The 15589-nt window shown below is 45.8% G+C and overlaps 1 protein-coding gene across 3 annotated transcripts; it reads left to right on the top strand.

Annotated features, from left to right (window-relative positions):
• The first annotated feature begins 63 nt into the window (after positions 1-63).
• SNRPD3 (small nuclear ribonucleoprotein D3 polypeptide) lies at positions 64-15161 on the top strand. Of its 3 annotated transcripts, none has more exons than XM_066260021.1 (5): positions 64-196; positions 761-799; positions 1708-1851; positions 12832-13024; positions 14952-15161. In XM_066260021.1, exons 3-5 carry the CDS (start codon positions 1726-1728, stop codon positions 15011-15013), a joined length of 381 nt encoding a protein of 126 aa, XP_066116118.1. In that variant the 5' UTR covers positions 64-196; positions 761-799; positions 1708-1725; the 3' UTR covers positions 15014-15161. The 3 variants fall into 3 exon arrangements, with proteins under 3 accessions (XP_066116118.1, XP_066116116.1, XP_066116117.1); XM_066260019.1 differs by having other exon boundaries at positions 83-221; XM_066260020.1 differs by having other exon boundaries at positions 147-225.
• Positions 15162-15589: the final 428 nt, after the last annotated feature.

The following is a 15589-nucleotide window of genomic DNA, read 5'->3' as shown; positions in this document are numbered from 1 at the left end:
ACCAGAGCCCACGTTTCCCAGCCGGCGGGATAAGGAGGGAAAGAAGGCGAGACCGAGCTCATTGCTAGGAAAAGGAAAGGGACGGACTCTGCGCGCGGCATTTTGGGAACGCGTGGTATTGTGGGAGCGCGGGACCGCCATTCGCTCGCTTCACACCCTCGCATTCGCTTGAGTTGCCGCCACTGCCGCGGGACCAGTAAGGAGACCGGGGTCAGGGAAGGGTAGGTCGAGGCACCCGTAAGGGACCGGGGCTGGAGGAGGGCACTCTGCCGTGGAGCTCTGCGGAGCTCGGGGAGGGAGAAGAGCGGGAAGCGCGGGCCACTCAAACATCAGCATCGCCTTACTAGCACCTGGAAGTGAGATCATTAGCTTCACCCCAAAGTACATGCTCTTCACTTTCTGTACCTCTCTGGGCCAGTGTTTTTCGACGTATGCAGGCCATAGTCTTGGGGTCATTTTTGGCTGATTGTTTCCATCTCCCCCCTCAGGCTATGGTGCCCTCATGCTTTACACACCGTTACATATTAATCAGGTTCCCCTGTTTCTAAACTGTTAGTGTAAGTTCTGTTGCCTTTTCATTGGGTCATTCCTTACCTACAACTTCGCAGTGGTTCCCCACTGTCTTCAGCATAAAACTCAAAGGGAGGCTGTCTTTCCCAACCTCATGTTCCCTTTCCTCTTGAACACACACCACGAGTCCTAATCTTTAGTCATTGCTCCTTTTAGAGTAAAAAATTCACCACTTGTCTTTTTTAATTAGGTTGTCAGACGCTTGCCCAGTGATTGTTTTTTCTCCAAGGTAAGCATTTCCTGCTTATGGCACATTGTCACTTTGTGAACACTTTAATATTTTCTTTTTAGTCTTGATGGTGAAGTGGAAGGTCAAAGGGCATTGAAGGGGTTGATTTAAATGCACAACCCCTTCTAGGTTTGCCTGGATTCTTGGTTTATATCTGCAGTGGTCAATACTATATATATTTGTACCAGGATAGCCACACTGTTGAGGATTTGAAATGTGTCTAGTGTGAATTTCTAGTTTTTATCTCATTATAATTATATTTAATGTAAATAGCTACATGTGGACAGTAGCTGCTGTATTGGACAGGATAAGTCCATATCATGGGTTCCCAAAAGGGTATTACCCACAACTGTGGGTTGACAGTACATTGAAAGGTACAGGCATTACAATACCTTACCCCCAATACATGCAAAGTTGGTTATTTGTTGAAGATACAGGACATACGGTAGCAGGGAGGGAGATGGAATGTCAGGCCTTATGTCAGGGGTAGTCAACCTTTTTATACCTACCGCCCACTTTTGTGTCTCTGTTAGTAGTAAAATTTTCTAACCACCCACCGGTTCCACAGTAATGGTGATTTATAAAGTAGGGAAGTAACTTTACTTTATAAAATTTATAAAGCAGAGTTACAGCAAGTGAAAGCATATAATAATAATTTTTTACCAAGTACTTTATGTCGGATTTTCGCTGTTTGGCACAATAAATTTTTATAAAACAACTTACTATAGTTAAATCTATATTTTTATTTATACTTCCGTTGCTCTGCTACCGCCCACCATGAAAGCTGGAATGCCCACTAGTGGGCGGTAAGGACCAGGTTGACTACCACTGCCTTACTGGAAGCATGGTGTGTGCCACATGCCTTCTCAGGCTCTGAAAGATGGACTGACTTGTCTCTTTCACTGTAGAAATCTCTTCTTGCCAAGATGTCTATTGGTGTGCCAATTAAAGTCCTACATGAAGCTGAAGGTCACATTGTAACATGTGAGACAAACACCGGTGAGGTCTACCGAGGGAAGCTCATTGAAGCAGAAGACAACATGAACTGCCAGGTATCCTGCTTTGCACTTAGCACTGTAGGGAAAACGTGTGCCTCTATCTTGGAGGACAGAAAGATGATGATTGGAGGGTCTTTTGAAATTGTGCTCATTGAACAGTTATTTACTCAGTGTCTACTGTATGCTAGCGACTATTATAGCTTCAGGGATGTGGGCATGAATAAGAGCCATTTGGAATTTTGAAATATTTGTTCTTTTGTTTCTTCATTCCATAATCATTTTCTTCCATATTTTGGGGACCTATTTAAGAGAAGTGGCACTTCTCCCTTCGCTGGAATCTGTCAGGTTCAGGCCATTATCCACTTGCCTCCACATGTTTACATAATGCTTTGCAGTTAGCAGAACTTTTTATTCACATACTATGTTTACTTGCTATTTTTCTTGCAGGGAAGAGTCTCATTTGGTTATAGTAAGTACCTTTTGAGGTAAGTGGTTTTGGTGAGAGTTGCCATCCATAAAATAGGGAGAATAAGAGTAAAGGATCTGGCCCTGGCCGGTTGGCTCAGTGGTAGAGCGTCGGCCTGGCGTGCAGAAGTCCCAGGTTCGATTCCCGGCCAGGGCACGCAGGAGAGGCGCCCATTTGCTTCTCCACCCCTCCCCCTCTCCTTCCTCTCTGTCTCTCTCTTCCCCTCCCGCAGCCAAGGCTCCATTGGAGCAAAGATGGCCCGGGCGCTGGGGATGGCTCCTTGGCCTCTGCCCCAGGTGCTGGAATGGCTCTGGTCGCTGCAGAGCGACGCCCTGGAGGGGCAGAGCATTGCCCCCTGGTGGGCGTGCCGGGTGGATCCCGGTTAGGCGCATGCGGGAGTCTGTCTGACTGTCTCTCCTCATTTCCAGCTTCAGAAAAATACAAAAAAAAAAAAAAAAAAAAAAAGAGTAAAGGATTTGCCTGACCAGGCGGTGGCGCAGTGGATAGAGCGTCGGACTGGGATGCAGAGGACCCAGGTTTGAGACTCTGAGGTCGCCTGCTTGAGTGCGGGCTCATCTGGTTTGAGCAAGGCTCACCAGCTTGAGCCCAAGGTCACTGGCTTGAGCAAGGGGTCACTCGGTCTGCTGTAGCCCCCCCGGTCAAGGCACATATGAGAAAGCAATCAATGAACAACTAAGGAGCCGCAAAAAAGAATTGATGTTTCTCATCTCTCTTTGTTCCTGTCTGTCTGTCCCTATCTGTCCTTCTCTCTGACTCCGTCTCTCTAACAAAAAAAAAAACAGAGTAAAGGATTCATCTATTGAATGTTACCCTGCTAATAAATGTTAGAGCAGCTTCCTGATACAGAGTCTGTCCCTTGGTACCATGCTTTTTGCTAAAATCACATGAATTTGTATGACATTACGAAGTGTATCAGAACATTTTCTCCTTTTTATTTTTTATTTTATTTTTTTCTGAAGCTGGAAATGGGTAGGCAGTCAGACTCCCACATGTGCCTGACCGGGATTCACCCGACACGTCCACCAGGGGGCGATGCTCTGCCCATCTGGGGCGTCGCTTTGTTGCAACCAGAGCCATTCTAGTGCCTGAGGCAGAGGCCACAGAGCCATCCTCAGCACCCAGGCCAACTTTGCTCCAGTGGAGCCTTGGCTGCGGGAGGGGAAGAGAGAGACCGAGAGGAAGGAGAGGGGGAGGGGTGGAGAAGCAGATGGGTGCTTCTCCTGTGTGCCCTGGCTGGGAATCGATCCCGGGACTCCTGCATGCCAGGCCGATGCTCTACCACTGAGCCAATCAGCCAGGGCCTCATTTTCTCCTTTTAAAAAAAAAAAAATTTTAGAGAGAGACAGAAACATAAATCTGTTCCTATATGTGCCCTGACCAGGGAGTTTAGTGGCAACCTTTGCACTCAGGATATAACATCCTAACCAACTAAGATATCTCCTTTGTTCTGAAAACCATCAGTTAAGAGCTTGGACTTTATGATCAGATGTTGAGTCTTATATTAGGCATGTTAATCACCTCAGTTTCTTCATCTGCAAAATGGGAATAGGTGTTATTTTTGGTCTTACGTGGTACCTAAGCTGAAGAGTCTAACATGGTATGGGAATGGCTGGCCCTAGTACCCCCATTCTGGTCAGTCATTGGCTGGCAGCCTGACCTCAATGTGAATGCTATGGTGGATCCCAAAGGTGTCAGCTCGAGGCTGGCAGCTCCTTGCATTCCTTCCAATCTGTTGTCTCTTTGAAGGGAGGTCTCAGCAATAACACCTATACCCCAGGGCTGTTCTTTTGGGGTTTTTTTTTAATGATTTTTATTGATTTTACAGAGGGGGTGGGTGGGAGAAGAGATATAGTAGCTTCGCTGTAGCTGGTCTTTGGTTGCTTGTTGTATGTGCCTTGACCAGACAAACCCAGGGTTTCGAACTGGCAACCAGCGTTTCAGGTCAGCACTCTATACACTGTGCCACCACAAGCCAGGCAGGGCTGTTCTAAAGATCATCTAAATTATGTGTGTGCACCAGCTCAGTACCTTGCACATTATAAATTCAACATATGATATCTGTTAACATTTCCCAGGTGAGAAAACTGAAGATTAGAAAGATAAAGTGACATCCAGGGTCACACTGTGGATCAAATGTCTTAACTATTTATTTCTTCTCGGGGTCATTCATTTATTTGTGATTTTTTTGTAGTTTGGGACATCATCTTTCTGCCAGGTTGACCAGCTGGGGCCATTTCTTGGCATCAGGGAGATAGGCATCTGGTAACAGCAGTTTTATCTCAGTGTTGATGCCATGGAGATGGGTGATGTGGACTCTCTAAAGGTCCTATGGGGCTTGACCTCCTTTGCCTTTGTGAGGCACCACTGTTATAGATCGGGTTCTCTGGCTTAGGGCATCCTCATCCATTTTAACATACTTTAATTTGGTGAGTAGAATGCAAGACTGGGGGTAGAGAATCCTGCTGTGTTTATTCAGCTATTTAGTTGGACAACTTACTGAGCTTCAGGGTCTCAGACTCTCATGTGACCTTGAGGTTTCTCAGATGCAGCCAGTGTAGGGTAAAGCACACAGACCCTCATGATAGACATATCTGGATTCAGGTTGCAGCCTGCCACCTAGTGTGATATGGAGTGAGCTTTGGACCTCCCTCACCTTCTGTTCCCTCCATTCTAAATCAGGAATGAAAATAGCACCTTGTCCTGAGGACTGTAGTTGCAGAATAGATAAGCAGATGATTATCACAAACAGTGGGGGCCAGCCACCTACCTCTAGCCCATAATAATCTGCTACGGCTGCCATAACAAAGTTCCACGCTTGGTAACTTAAGCAACAAAAATGTATTCTTGGGTTTCTGGAGCCTAGGATGCCAAGATCAGGATGTTACAGGTTTGGATCTTCTGAGGGCATGAAGGCTTATAGATGGCCGGCTTACTCCTGTGTTTTCACGTGGTATTCCTTTGTGTGTGACTATATCCTAATCTCTTTTTATTAGGACTCAGTTACCTCTGTAAAGATCTAGTTTCTACATTCTGAGATACTGGGGAGTTAAGACTTCAACATACAAATTGGGAAAGGAAGGGCACAGTTTAGTCCATAACACTGCCAGTGCCAAGATGCGAGGCTTCATTGGCTCTACCTAAATCTGGCACAGTGGATAAAACCAGCATGCTGTGGCAGAGCTGAACCTGGCACCAGTGAACACAGAGCATGGCTCACTCACAGCCCTGGGTCCTGCAGTGCCCACTGGCTCCAGTTGGCAGCTCTGGGGATAAGAATATCCTCTTAGAACGTTTTCTGCTTGTGTATACTAAAGGCAGCTGAAGTGTAGTGTTCATTATTTGATATAGGATTTTAATAGTATTTTCTAATGCAAAAGCGGGGTGGGCAACAGCACAAGTATTGAGAAACCAAATGAGAGAATCTCGCTTCCCACTACAACCACAGTTGGCACGGACTTTTCCCCTAGGGATGTATCTTGGGATTTTATTTCTTAATTTTCTATCCGTTTGCAAAAAGAGTTAGAGGCCTTCTGACCAGTGATGGCGCAGTGGATAGAGTATCGACCTGGGATGCCGAGGACCCAGGTTCAAAACCCTGAGATCACTGGCTTGAGCAAGGGGTCACTGGCTCGGTTGGAGCACCCTGGTCAAGGCACAGATGAGAAGCAATCAATGAACAACTAAAGTGACACAATTATGAGTTGATGCTTCTCACCTCTCTCCCATCCTGTGTTTCTCTCTCACTAAAAATAAAAATAGAGGACAGTTATTTATTCATTTGTTTGTTTAGAATATTCCTTGATTGGGGTTTCTCTGATGTTTTCTTCATTTTTAGATTTGGGTTATGCTGCTTTTGCCTGTTACTGTGTAAGTTATTTTGTCTCTGGGCATCATACCCAAAAGCCCAAAACGCCTTTTTGCCCCTTATTGGTGATGTTAACCTTGAATATGTGATTAGGATCTGTGGGCTTTTCACTCTATATTCTTTTGCCTATTTGTAACTACTGAGTTTTTTTGTTGTTTTTTTTTACAGAGACAAAGAGAGAGTCAGAGGGATAGACAGGAATGGAGAGATGAGAAGCATCAGTCATTAGTTTTTTGTTGTGCATTGCAGCACCTTAGTTGTTCATTGATTGCTTTCTCATATGTGCCTTGACCGCAAGCCTTCAGCAGACCAAGTAACCCCTTGCTCAAGCCAGCAACTTTAGGTCCAAGCTGGTGAGCTTTTGCTCAAACCAGATGGACCTGTGTTCAAGCAGGCGACCTCGGGGTCTCAAACCTGGGTCCTCTGCATCCCAGTCCGATGCTCTATCCACTGCGCCACCGCCTGGTCAGGCAACTACTGAGAATTTTGTGGAGAGATTCTTTCAGTATGTATCTTGTGAGCCTGACTGGTAGTGGCACAGTGGATAGATTATCAACCGAGAGACACTGAGGTCTCTGGTTTGAAACCCCTAGGTCGCTTGCCTGAGTGCAGGCTTGCCAGCTTGAGCACAGGGTTGCTGGCTTGAGCATGGAATCATCAACATGATCCCAAGGTGCTGGCTTGAACAAGGGGTCACTGGCTCGGCTTGAGGAGACCCCCCCCCCCCTTCAAGGAATGTATGAGAAGCAGTCAATGAACAACTAAAGTGAAGCAACTATAAATTGATACTTCTCATCTCTCTCTCCCTTCCTGTCTTTCTCTCAATTATATATATAATCTTGTGAGTATTCTGTTTCTCTTCAGCACATACCCCCCCCCCCCCCCGGCTCCCTATCCATTAGCATCCAGGGAAGGTGACTTTTAGAGAAAAAAAACAACAACTCCATCATTCTTTCTGTATTTATTAGGTCTGCTCTATGGAAGAGGCTTCCCCTTATTCCCCATTTATTTATTCATTTATTATCAATATGGGCTATGGGTTTCTGTTCCAATAAATAGGTTATATAATCTGTTACCATCTTTATTTTGATGTTCAAATTATTCCTGATTTGGTCACAGGAGTCCCCTCAAGCTGACTCCTGTGCCCTTTGATATGCTCTGGTCATTTTTGGGAAGCATATTCTTACCTTCTGGCACAAGATATTTATGACAGAGTCATCTTTTACTTTCTCTAACCGAGCTCTGGAATCAGTTATTTCTTCAAGGAGCCTTGTTTCCTTCTATGTTAACAATAGAATTTAGAAGCAAGAATATGGGCTCTGTTAAGTATTTCAAGTCTTAGGATTTGTCAAGCTAGAATGTATCTTCAAAAGGCTGTGTGCGGCCCTGGCTGGTTGGCTTAGTGGTAGAGTGTTGGCCTGGCGTACAGAAGTCCCGGGTTCGATTCCTGGCCAGGGCACACAGGAGAGGCGCCCATCTGCTTCTCCACCCCTCCCCCTCTCCTTCCTCTCTGTCACTCTCTTCCCCTCCCGCAGCCGAGGCTCCATTGGAGCAAAGATGGCCCGGGCGCTGGGGATGGCTCCTCGGCCTCTGCCCCAGGCACTAGAGTGGCTCTGGTCGCAATAGAGCGATGCCCGGGAGGGGCAGAGCGTCGCCCCCTGGTGGGCGTGCCGGGTGGATCCCGGTCAGGCGCATGCGGGAGTCTGACTGTCCCCGTTTCTGACTTCAGAAAAATACAGAAAAAAAAAAAATAAGGCTGTGTGCTTATCCTGACCAGGCGATGGCACAGTGGATAGAGTGTCGAACTGGGATGCGGAAGGACCCAGGTTTGAGTCCCCGAGGTCGCCAGCTTGAGCGCGGGTTCATCTGGCTTGAGCAAAAGCTCACCAGCTTGGACCCAAGGTTGCTGGCTTGAGCAAGGGGTTACTTGGTCTGCTGAAGGCCCGCGGTCAAGGCACATATGAGAAAGCAATCAATGAACAACTAAGGTGTTGCAATGCACAACAAAAAACTGATGATTGATGCTTCTCATCTCTCTCCATTCCTGTCTGGCTGTTCCTATCTATCCCTCTCTCTGACTCTCTCTGTCCAAATAAATGAATGAATAAATGAATAAATGCATGCATACATGCATACCCCACCCACCCACCCTGTGCTTAATAAAGTACTGGAAGCTTTTGTTCATTGTAGGCTTATTCTGTGCCAGGCACTAGGCTAGTGTTTTTACATGTAGTAGATTCTTCAGTCATCCAGGAACTCTGAGCACATGCTTCTGGGATTCCCAGGGTGACTGGCCAAGCTTGGAGGAGCTGATCTACACCCAAGTCTGTGATTTTAACCAGTCTCTAAAGATGAGGCGTAGCCCTGGCTGGATAGCTCATTTGGTTAGAGCTTCGTTCCAAAGCGCAGAGTTTGCCAGTTCAATTCCCAGTCAGGGCACATATAGAAACAGATCTATGTTCCTGTCTTTCCTCCTTACTCTCTCTCTAAAATCAATAATATTCTTTTTAAATTACAGATGAGGCATAGAGTAAACCTGTTAGCCACTGTTGCCTTTGGATGTGTCAAAACCTCAGCTTTGTCAGATTTCAGGCAGGAAAATAAGTAAAAGGGATCAGAGGAAAAGAAGGAGGCTCTTCTGTTTTGTTTTTTTGGGTTTTTTACAGAGTCAGAGAGAGGGATAGATAGGGACAGACAGACAGGAACAGAGAGATGAGAAGCATCAATCATTAGTTTTTCATTGCGACACCTTAGTTGTTCATTGATTGCTTTCTCATATGTGCCTTGACCGCGGGCCTTCAGCAGACCAAGTAACCCCTTGCTTGAGGTGAGCCTTGCTCAAACCAGATGAGCCTGCGCTCAAGCTGGTGACCTCAGGTCTCGAACCTGGGTCTGCCGCATCCCAGTCCGACGCTCTGTCCACTGCACCACCGCCTGGTCAGGCCGGCTCTTCTGTTAATGGCAGGGCAGAGTGCTTGCTATGTGCCCCACAACAGGAATGCTGTGATTGCCCTTCTGAGGAACCACCATGGCTGTACAGCCCTGGAGTTCATGCTGTCTCAGCTCCAGGTATGGGGAAATTCCACAACTTTGTACCGTAGTCCCCGCTTAGCCAAGGGGCTACATTACATGCCCCACCTGCCCCCTGCCAGAAGATGCTTGAAACCGACGATCATACCAAACCCTAAGTATACTAGATTTTTTTCCTACACATACGGGGTGGGCAAAAGTGCGTTTACAATTATGATTGTGTGAAACATAGTTTATTCTGTATTATTATTATATTATTTTCCATATGAACAACTGTACACCTATATTTGCCCATGCCTGTATATGCCTATGATAAAGTTAATTTCTAAATTAGGCAAAGTAAGAGATTAACAACAATAATTAATAATAAAATAGAACAGTTCTAAAATATACTGTATTAAAACTTTGACATTGAGGTCATTATTAAGTAAAATAAGGGTTACTTGAACACCATGACAGTTGATCTGATAACCAAGATGGCTACTAAGTGACAACAGATGATTAGAGTATACATTGTAGATGGACTAACAACTGTACGATTCATGTCCTGGTGGGACAACAGGGTCGCATGAGATTTCATTATGCTACTCAGAGTGGTGCACAGATTAAAACTTCTCTATTGTTTATTTCTGAAATTTTCCATTTAGTATTTTCAAACTGTGGGTAACCATGGGTGCTACTGTACTAAGATCTCTCCTCCAGGATGTCAATGAAGTTGGGCACCTGGCTTGCTAATGCCATCTGTGTTTCATTGTGGTTTTTGAGAAAGTTGAATAAACTGGGTGTTCTTGCCTGGCTTTCATTAAAACCTAGTTCGCTCCAGTTATTGCCTTTGGCTTATGATGGGAACATAGCTCAGGCTTATTAACCAGTTGTGTGGTGTGTGGGCATTGGGACTGTGGGGCTTTGTACACAGCACAGTCATTTCTGCTCGTGTGGCAGGGAGGGCGTGAGAGTAACAGCCGACCTGGTTCTTAGGTTTCTAATAGGAGTCAGATGGTACCGGGCTCTTCCTGCTTCAGCCAGGACACATACTGTTTTTGAAAACACTAATCTTACATGACAGTCTCTGTCAGGGATTTCCAAAAAGGGTGAGGGAGATTCTGAGAGGAAGGAATGAGATGTACCAGTCTGTGCCGGAGGAGAAGTGACTTGGCAGCAGCACAGCCCCCAAAATACTTTTTTTTAACTCTCAAATGCTTCCCCCAAAATTGACATTTTCTTTTTTTTAATAAATTTTTATTTTAATGGGGTGACATCAATAAATCAGGGTACATATATTCAAAGAAAACATTCCCAGGTTATCTTGTCATTTAGTTCTGTTGCATACCCATCACCCAAAGAGAGATCGTCCTCCGTCACCCTCTATCCAGTTTTCTTTGTATACCTCTCCCTCCTCCTCCCCCTCTACCTCCTTCCCTCCCCCCACCCCTAAAATGGACATTTTAACTGTCATTTATATTCACCATTTACTGAGGTTCTATTATATTCTACACTATAGGAGCAACTTTTAGATATATTTGTATGATTTAATTTTCTCCTTAGTAGTTCTAGGAAGTATGTGATGGTCTGATGTATGGGTGACATTGTGGGTTTAATCAGATGGGCCTCAGTTCAAACCCCAGCCAGGTCACACAGGGTAGTGTAACCTCAGGTAGGGAAATGGAGAGCAGGTGAGGACTGGCCTTTGGGGACAGATCAGCCTCTGATGGGCTGTGCCATGTCTTCTCTAGTGGGGAGGGTGAGAGTGTCCAGCTCATATGATTGTGTGATATAAAATTGTTGCTGCCTGACCGGGCGGTGGTGCAGTAGATAGAGTGTCAGACTGGGACACAGAGGACCCAGGCTGCCCTCTGTAGCCCCCAGTCAAGGCATGTATGAGAAAGCAATCAGTGAACAACTAAGATGCCAATGAAGAATTGATGTTTCTCATCTCTCCCTTCCTGTCTGTCTGTCCCTATCTGTCCCTCTTGCTGATTCTGTCAAAAAAAAATTTTGTTGCTGTGTGCAATCTAGGACAATAGTACATGTTCAGCAAGTGTTGGCTTTATTATGATGATATATTTTTCCTTACTCTGTAGGGGAATGAGGCTCAGGGGAGCCAGGAGACTTAGCCAGGGTTACATCCCTAACAGATGGTGAGGCTGTGCCTCAAAGATCAGTTCCCAGGTCTGTTCTGTCTTCCATGGCGTCAGGGGTATAGCAGGTATTGTGAGCTTGGATCAGATCCATGTCTCTCTCAGGTAGTCTGACCACACCTGATGTGCATTTGTGGCACCAGAGGTTATGATCTTCAAAGCAAGAACAGGATGGCAAGGACTTACAAACTTTGTGGAAATCTGGTAAGAAACTGGGGGTCCTGAGCCTGAAGCAGAAGATTATGAGACACTTGAGCCCTGTTGTACCTGAGGGCCATGTTATACAGGGACAGGAGGTTGGATCTCTAGAAACTATCCCAACTCACAGATACAGTGGGGGTGGCCCTAGAGTACTGTTAGTCTCTCAGTCCTCTGGGTGTCCAAGCGTAGGCTGGGTGGTCAGTTAGCACTTAAAGAAAAGAGCGAGTGAGGTATAAGATGGCAACAAGCTAGTCAGAAATCTGGGGAGACAGCACACCTCTCTGCAGTGGGGCCTGGGCCCATTCTGAATAAATTGTAATCTTCTTTCCTCCAGGAGACTCAAAATCAGCTACTTTTTATGGTAACTGTAGTACTGTTGAGATTGGCATTAGCAAATTTGTGTCAGCTTCTAAGCCAAGCTTTCGTTGGGACACCTTAGTTGTTCATTGATTGCTTTCTCATATGTGCCTTGACTGCGGGCCTTCAGCAGACCGAGTAACCCCTTGCTTGAGCCAGCGGCCTTGGGATCAAGCTGGTGAGCTTTTTGCTCAAGCCAGATGAGCCCGCATTCAAGCTGGCGACCTCGGGATCTCGAACCTGGGTTTTCCGCATCCCAGTTCGACGGTCTATCCACTGCACCACCTCCTGGTCAGGCTTCTAAGCCAAGCTTTTTCTGGTAAATGTGGTACTGTTGAGATTGGCACTAGCAGGTTTGTGTCACCTTCCATGCTAAGCCAGTCTCCTAGCTGGTCTCACCCGTCAGCTCCCTGCCTCTCTGTCCCACAGTTGACCTATGTTGGCATATTCATCTGGGAGGATAGGAGTCGCATGTGATGCATGCTTGTGACCTTCATGGTGCCTCTGCAGTCCATGTACTGGGCAGATGCAGGTGAAGATACAGTTTGGACAGGCAGATCAAAGCCGTGTCAGTTTCTCACTGCTGCGAGCACTTCACATGCTAACAGGGAGGCAGTGAGCTCTGGAGCCAGGCCAGCTGGACTTGAATCTGGAGTCCCTGCATTCTGGCTGTTTGACTTTGGACAAGTGCCTTAGAATTTTTTATCTGTAAAAATGGTAAAGCTCATACCCACTCTGGAGATGCTGTCAGGACCATATATGTAATGTCCTTAGCATAGTCCCTGACACACGCAGCTGGTTCTTGCATTCCCCTGCTTGGCCTGGTTCCTTTATTTCATGCTAGTCTGTGCATTTCTGGACTTGCCCTCCCACCAGCCAAGGCTCCCCCTTTCTGTGTGCCCCTGTCTCCACTGGTGCTGTTGGCCCTTACTGATAAGCTGCTGATTTTCTCCCAGATGTCCAACATCACAGTCACATACAGAGATGGCCGAGTGGCACAGTTGGAGCAGGTGTACATCCGTGGGAGCAAGATCCGCTTCCTGATTTTGCCTGACATGCTGAAAAACGCACCCATGTTAAAGAGCATGAAGAATAAAAACCAAGGCTCAGGGGCTGGTCGGGGAAAAGCTGCTATTCTGAAAGCCCAAGGTAGGTGTTCTTGTGCACTGGTTTTAACCTACGGTTTGTTGCGTATCTTTTATGAAAGGGGTTTATTATTGCCTGGGTATAGAGGTGGATCTGACTTCAGCCATTGTCACACCCACTGCTACCCCTTTTACCTAGAGTTTTGTGATTCTCATCTGTGAGGGACTTGAGGCTTTGTCCTGCCCTCTCTGTCTTGCGTCACTTGGTTACATTCATATGGCTTATGTACAATCTGACGTGGCTTCTTAGGAAAAAGCTCAAGACTTTGCCTCAAACGAAAGATTAGGTAAGTCTCATTTCTAGGAAACCCTTTGTTTCCAGAATTATGACCAAGGGACCTGGGGGAAGCTTGCTCTTGTCTAGTTTGCTGAGCATGACACCATGGTGTGGATTAACGAGTTCTGAAGCAATGGGGCAGCAAGTCCCAGAGATCCTAGGGATGTATGTTGACACTCAGCATAAACTGGGGGAAATGCTGATGGTAGGGATTCATTTTCAGACAAGTAAGCAGTTTTAAGCCATCCTTTTCCATTAAGGGGCCAGACTTCTATTTTCAAAGCTTCTTCTATTTGAAAATAATTTTTTTCTGTAGCATATTCTGAAAGTGAGACTAGCCTTTTCCCAGTGATTTAGTCTGGCCTTTCTTCTGTGTTAGCCCAATCAGAGGCATTTATTTGGGTCTGTGGAAAGTTCTGCCACATTGATTAGCTAAAGAAAGCAAGTGTAGCCTGACCAGGCGGTGGCGCAGTGGATAGTGTGTCGGACTGGGATGCCGAGGACCCAGGTTCGAGACCCCGAGGTTGCCAGCTTGAGCGCGGGCTCATCTGGTTTGAGCAAAGCTCACCAGCTTGGAACCAAGGTCCCTGGCTTGAGCAAGGGGTTACTCGGTCTGCTGTAGCCTCACGGTCAAGGCACATATGAGAAAGCAATCAATGAACAAATGAAGCACCACAATGAAAAATTGATGATTGATGCTTCTCATCTCTCTCTGTTCCTGTCTGTCCCTCTCTCTGACTCTTTTTCTGTCTCTGTAAAAAACAAAAACAAACACACAAAAAAAACCTGAGTCCTTGCCTGACCTGTGGTGGTGCAGTGGGTAAAAGCGTTGACCTGGAACGCTGAGGTCGCCGGTTCAAAACCCCAGGCTTGCCTGGTCAAGGCACATATGGGAGTTGATGCTTTCTGCTCCTCCCCCCCTCTCTCTCTCTGTCTCTCTCTCTCTCTCTGTTTCCTCTCTCTCTAAAAAAAAAAAAAAAAAAAAAAATGAATAAATAAAAAAAAAAATCTAAAAAACAAACAAACAAAAAAAACCCTGAGTCCTTCGTGTCCCAGTCCAGTGCTCTATCTACTGCGCCACCGCCTGGTCAGGCAGTTGTTTTGTTTTTTTTGTGAGAGGTTTTTTGTTTGGGGGGATTGTTTTGTTTTGTTTCGTTTTTGCTGTTATAAAACATTTCGTATATGCAAAATCACTCAAAGAAGAATAAAACCCTTCACCCAGATTTAACAGATGTTAATAATATTTAACTGTATTTGTTTCAGAATTTTAAGTGTTAATTGACTGCATCTGTCATGTTTTATGAGTTCATGCTAGGCTGGCTCTGGGAATTCATCTTTTCTGTGGTTCTCAGACTTGCTCCCCAAACCCTTCACTCCCAGTGCCCTGCCTGTTAGCCTCCTATAGAGAGCAGTGCTGAACGGGAAGGTAGGAGTCTGGTGCTTACTCCAGCTCTGATGCCCAGTGCCAGTCTGTGCTCCTCTCGGTATTTCCGCTTTCCCTTGTGAAATGCAAGAAGGACCATTATGGTGTTGAACCAGGTGGCCTTTGTAGGCCCTTACTGTGCCAGTGTCCCAGGGCTCCAGCTGCTTTGTGGCATGAGTACTCACTGACCATATTGACCTGGACTTATCCTCTCTCTTTCCCAATTTTCAGTGGCCGCAAGAGGAAGAGGACGTGGAATGGGACGTGGAAACATCTTCCAGAAGCGAAGATAAATTTTGCTGAACAGACCTTTACCTTTATTTTTTTTCTTTTAGGTTATTTGGGTCCGGTAGAATGTGTGCTCATGTATGTGTCCTAGGTTTATTTTGGCATCTCTCTTTTTAGATCAGGTGAAATGTTAAATAAATGTGGCTGTGGTGATGTCTTTGGTTTTTTGTTTTTGTTTTGAGAAAATAGGGCTTGTGTGTTCATTTGAGGGTTTCGTGTTCTGTTTGCGTTGGCAGCAGGTTTAACTTTGTCACCCTGGGAGATTTCCTGGGAAAATGCCAGCACTTTGAAGTAGCACAATTATTGATAAATTGTTGTTCCAAGCCAGTTGACTGGCTTAAACCCTTGGACAAATTCTGCAAATGCACAAACTGTCTCACTTATCTTCAGACATAGGCACTATATGGTGCTTTGTTAAGGTAACCTTTGTGGAAATGTTATTAGTTCAACTTGAAAAACACAATGGGTGGTCTTAGCCCTTGACAAAGTCCAGTACTCTGACCTATGAGCCTGGAAACGAATGGTTCCACACTGGGCAAAAGTAACCTAATATTAACAGGTTATGTAGCCTGACTGGTGGT

Source organism: Saccopteryx bilineata, chromosome 2 (assembly GCF_036850765.1).
Source record: "Saccopteryx bilineata isolate mSacBil1 chromosome 2, mSacBil1_pri_phased_curated, whole genome shotgun sequence".
NCBI lineage: Eukaryota > Metazoa > Chordata > Mammalia > Chiroptera > Emballonuridae > Saccopteryx > Saccopteryx bilineata.
This window is presented reverse-complemented; position numbering and strand designations above follow the sequence as displayed.

What these genes read in the sequence shown, in the direction of transcription:
- SNRPD3 (XM_066260021.1), top strand. Translation starts at nt 1,726, where the DNA reads ATGTCTATTGGTGTGCCAATTAAAGTCCTACATGAAGCTGAAGGTCAC. An exon ending in AAGACAACATGAACTGCCAG is followed by an intron (nt 1,852 to 12,831) that starts GTATCCTGCTTT and finishes ATTTTCTCCCAG; the next exon opens with ATGTCCAACATCACAGTCAC. An exon ending in TGCTATTCTGAAAGCCCAAG is followed by an intron (nt 13,025 to 14,951) that starts GTAGGTGTTCTT and finishes CCCAATTTTCAG; the next exon opens with TGGCCGCAAGAGGAAGAGGA.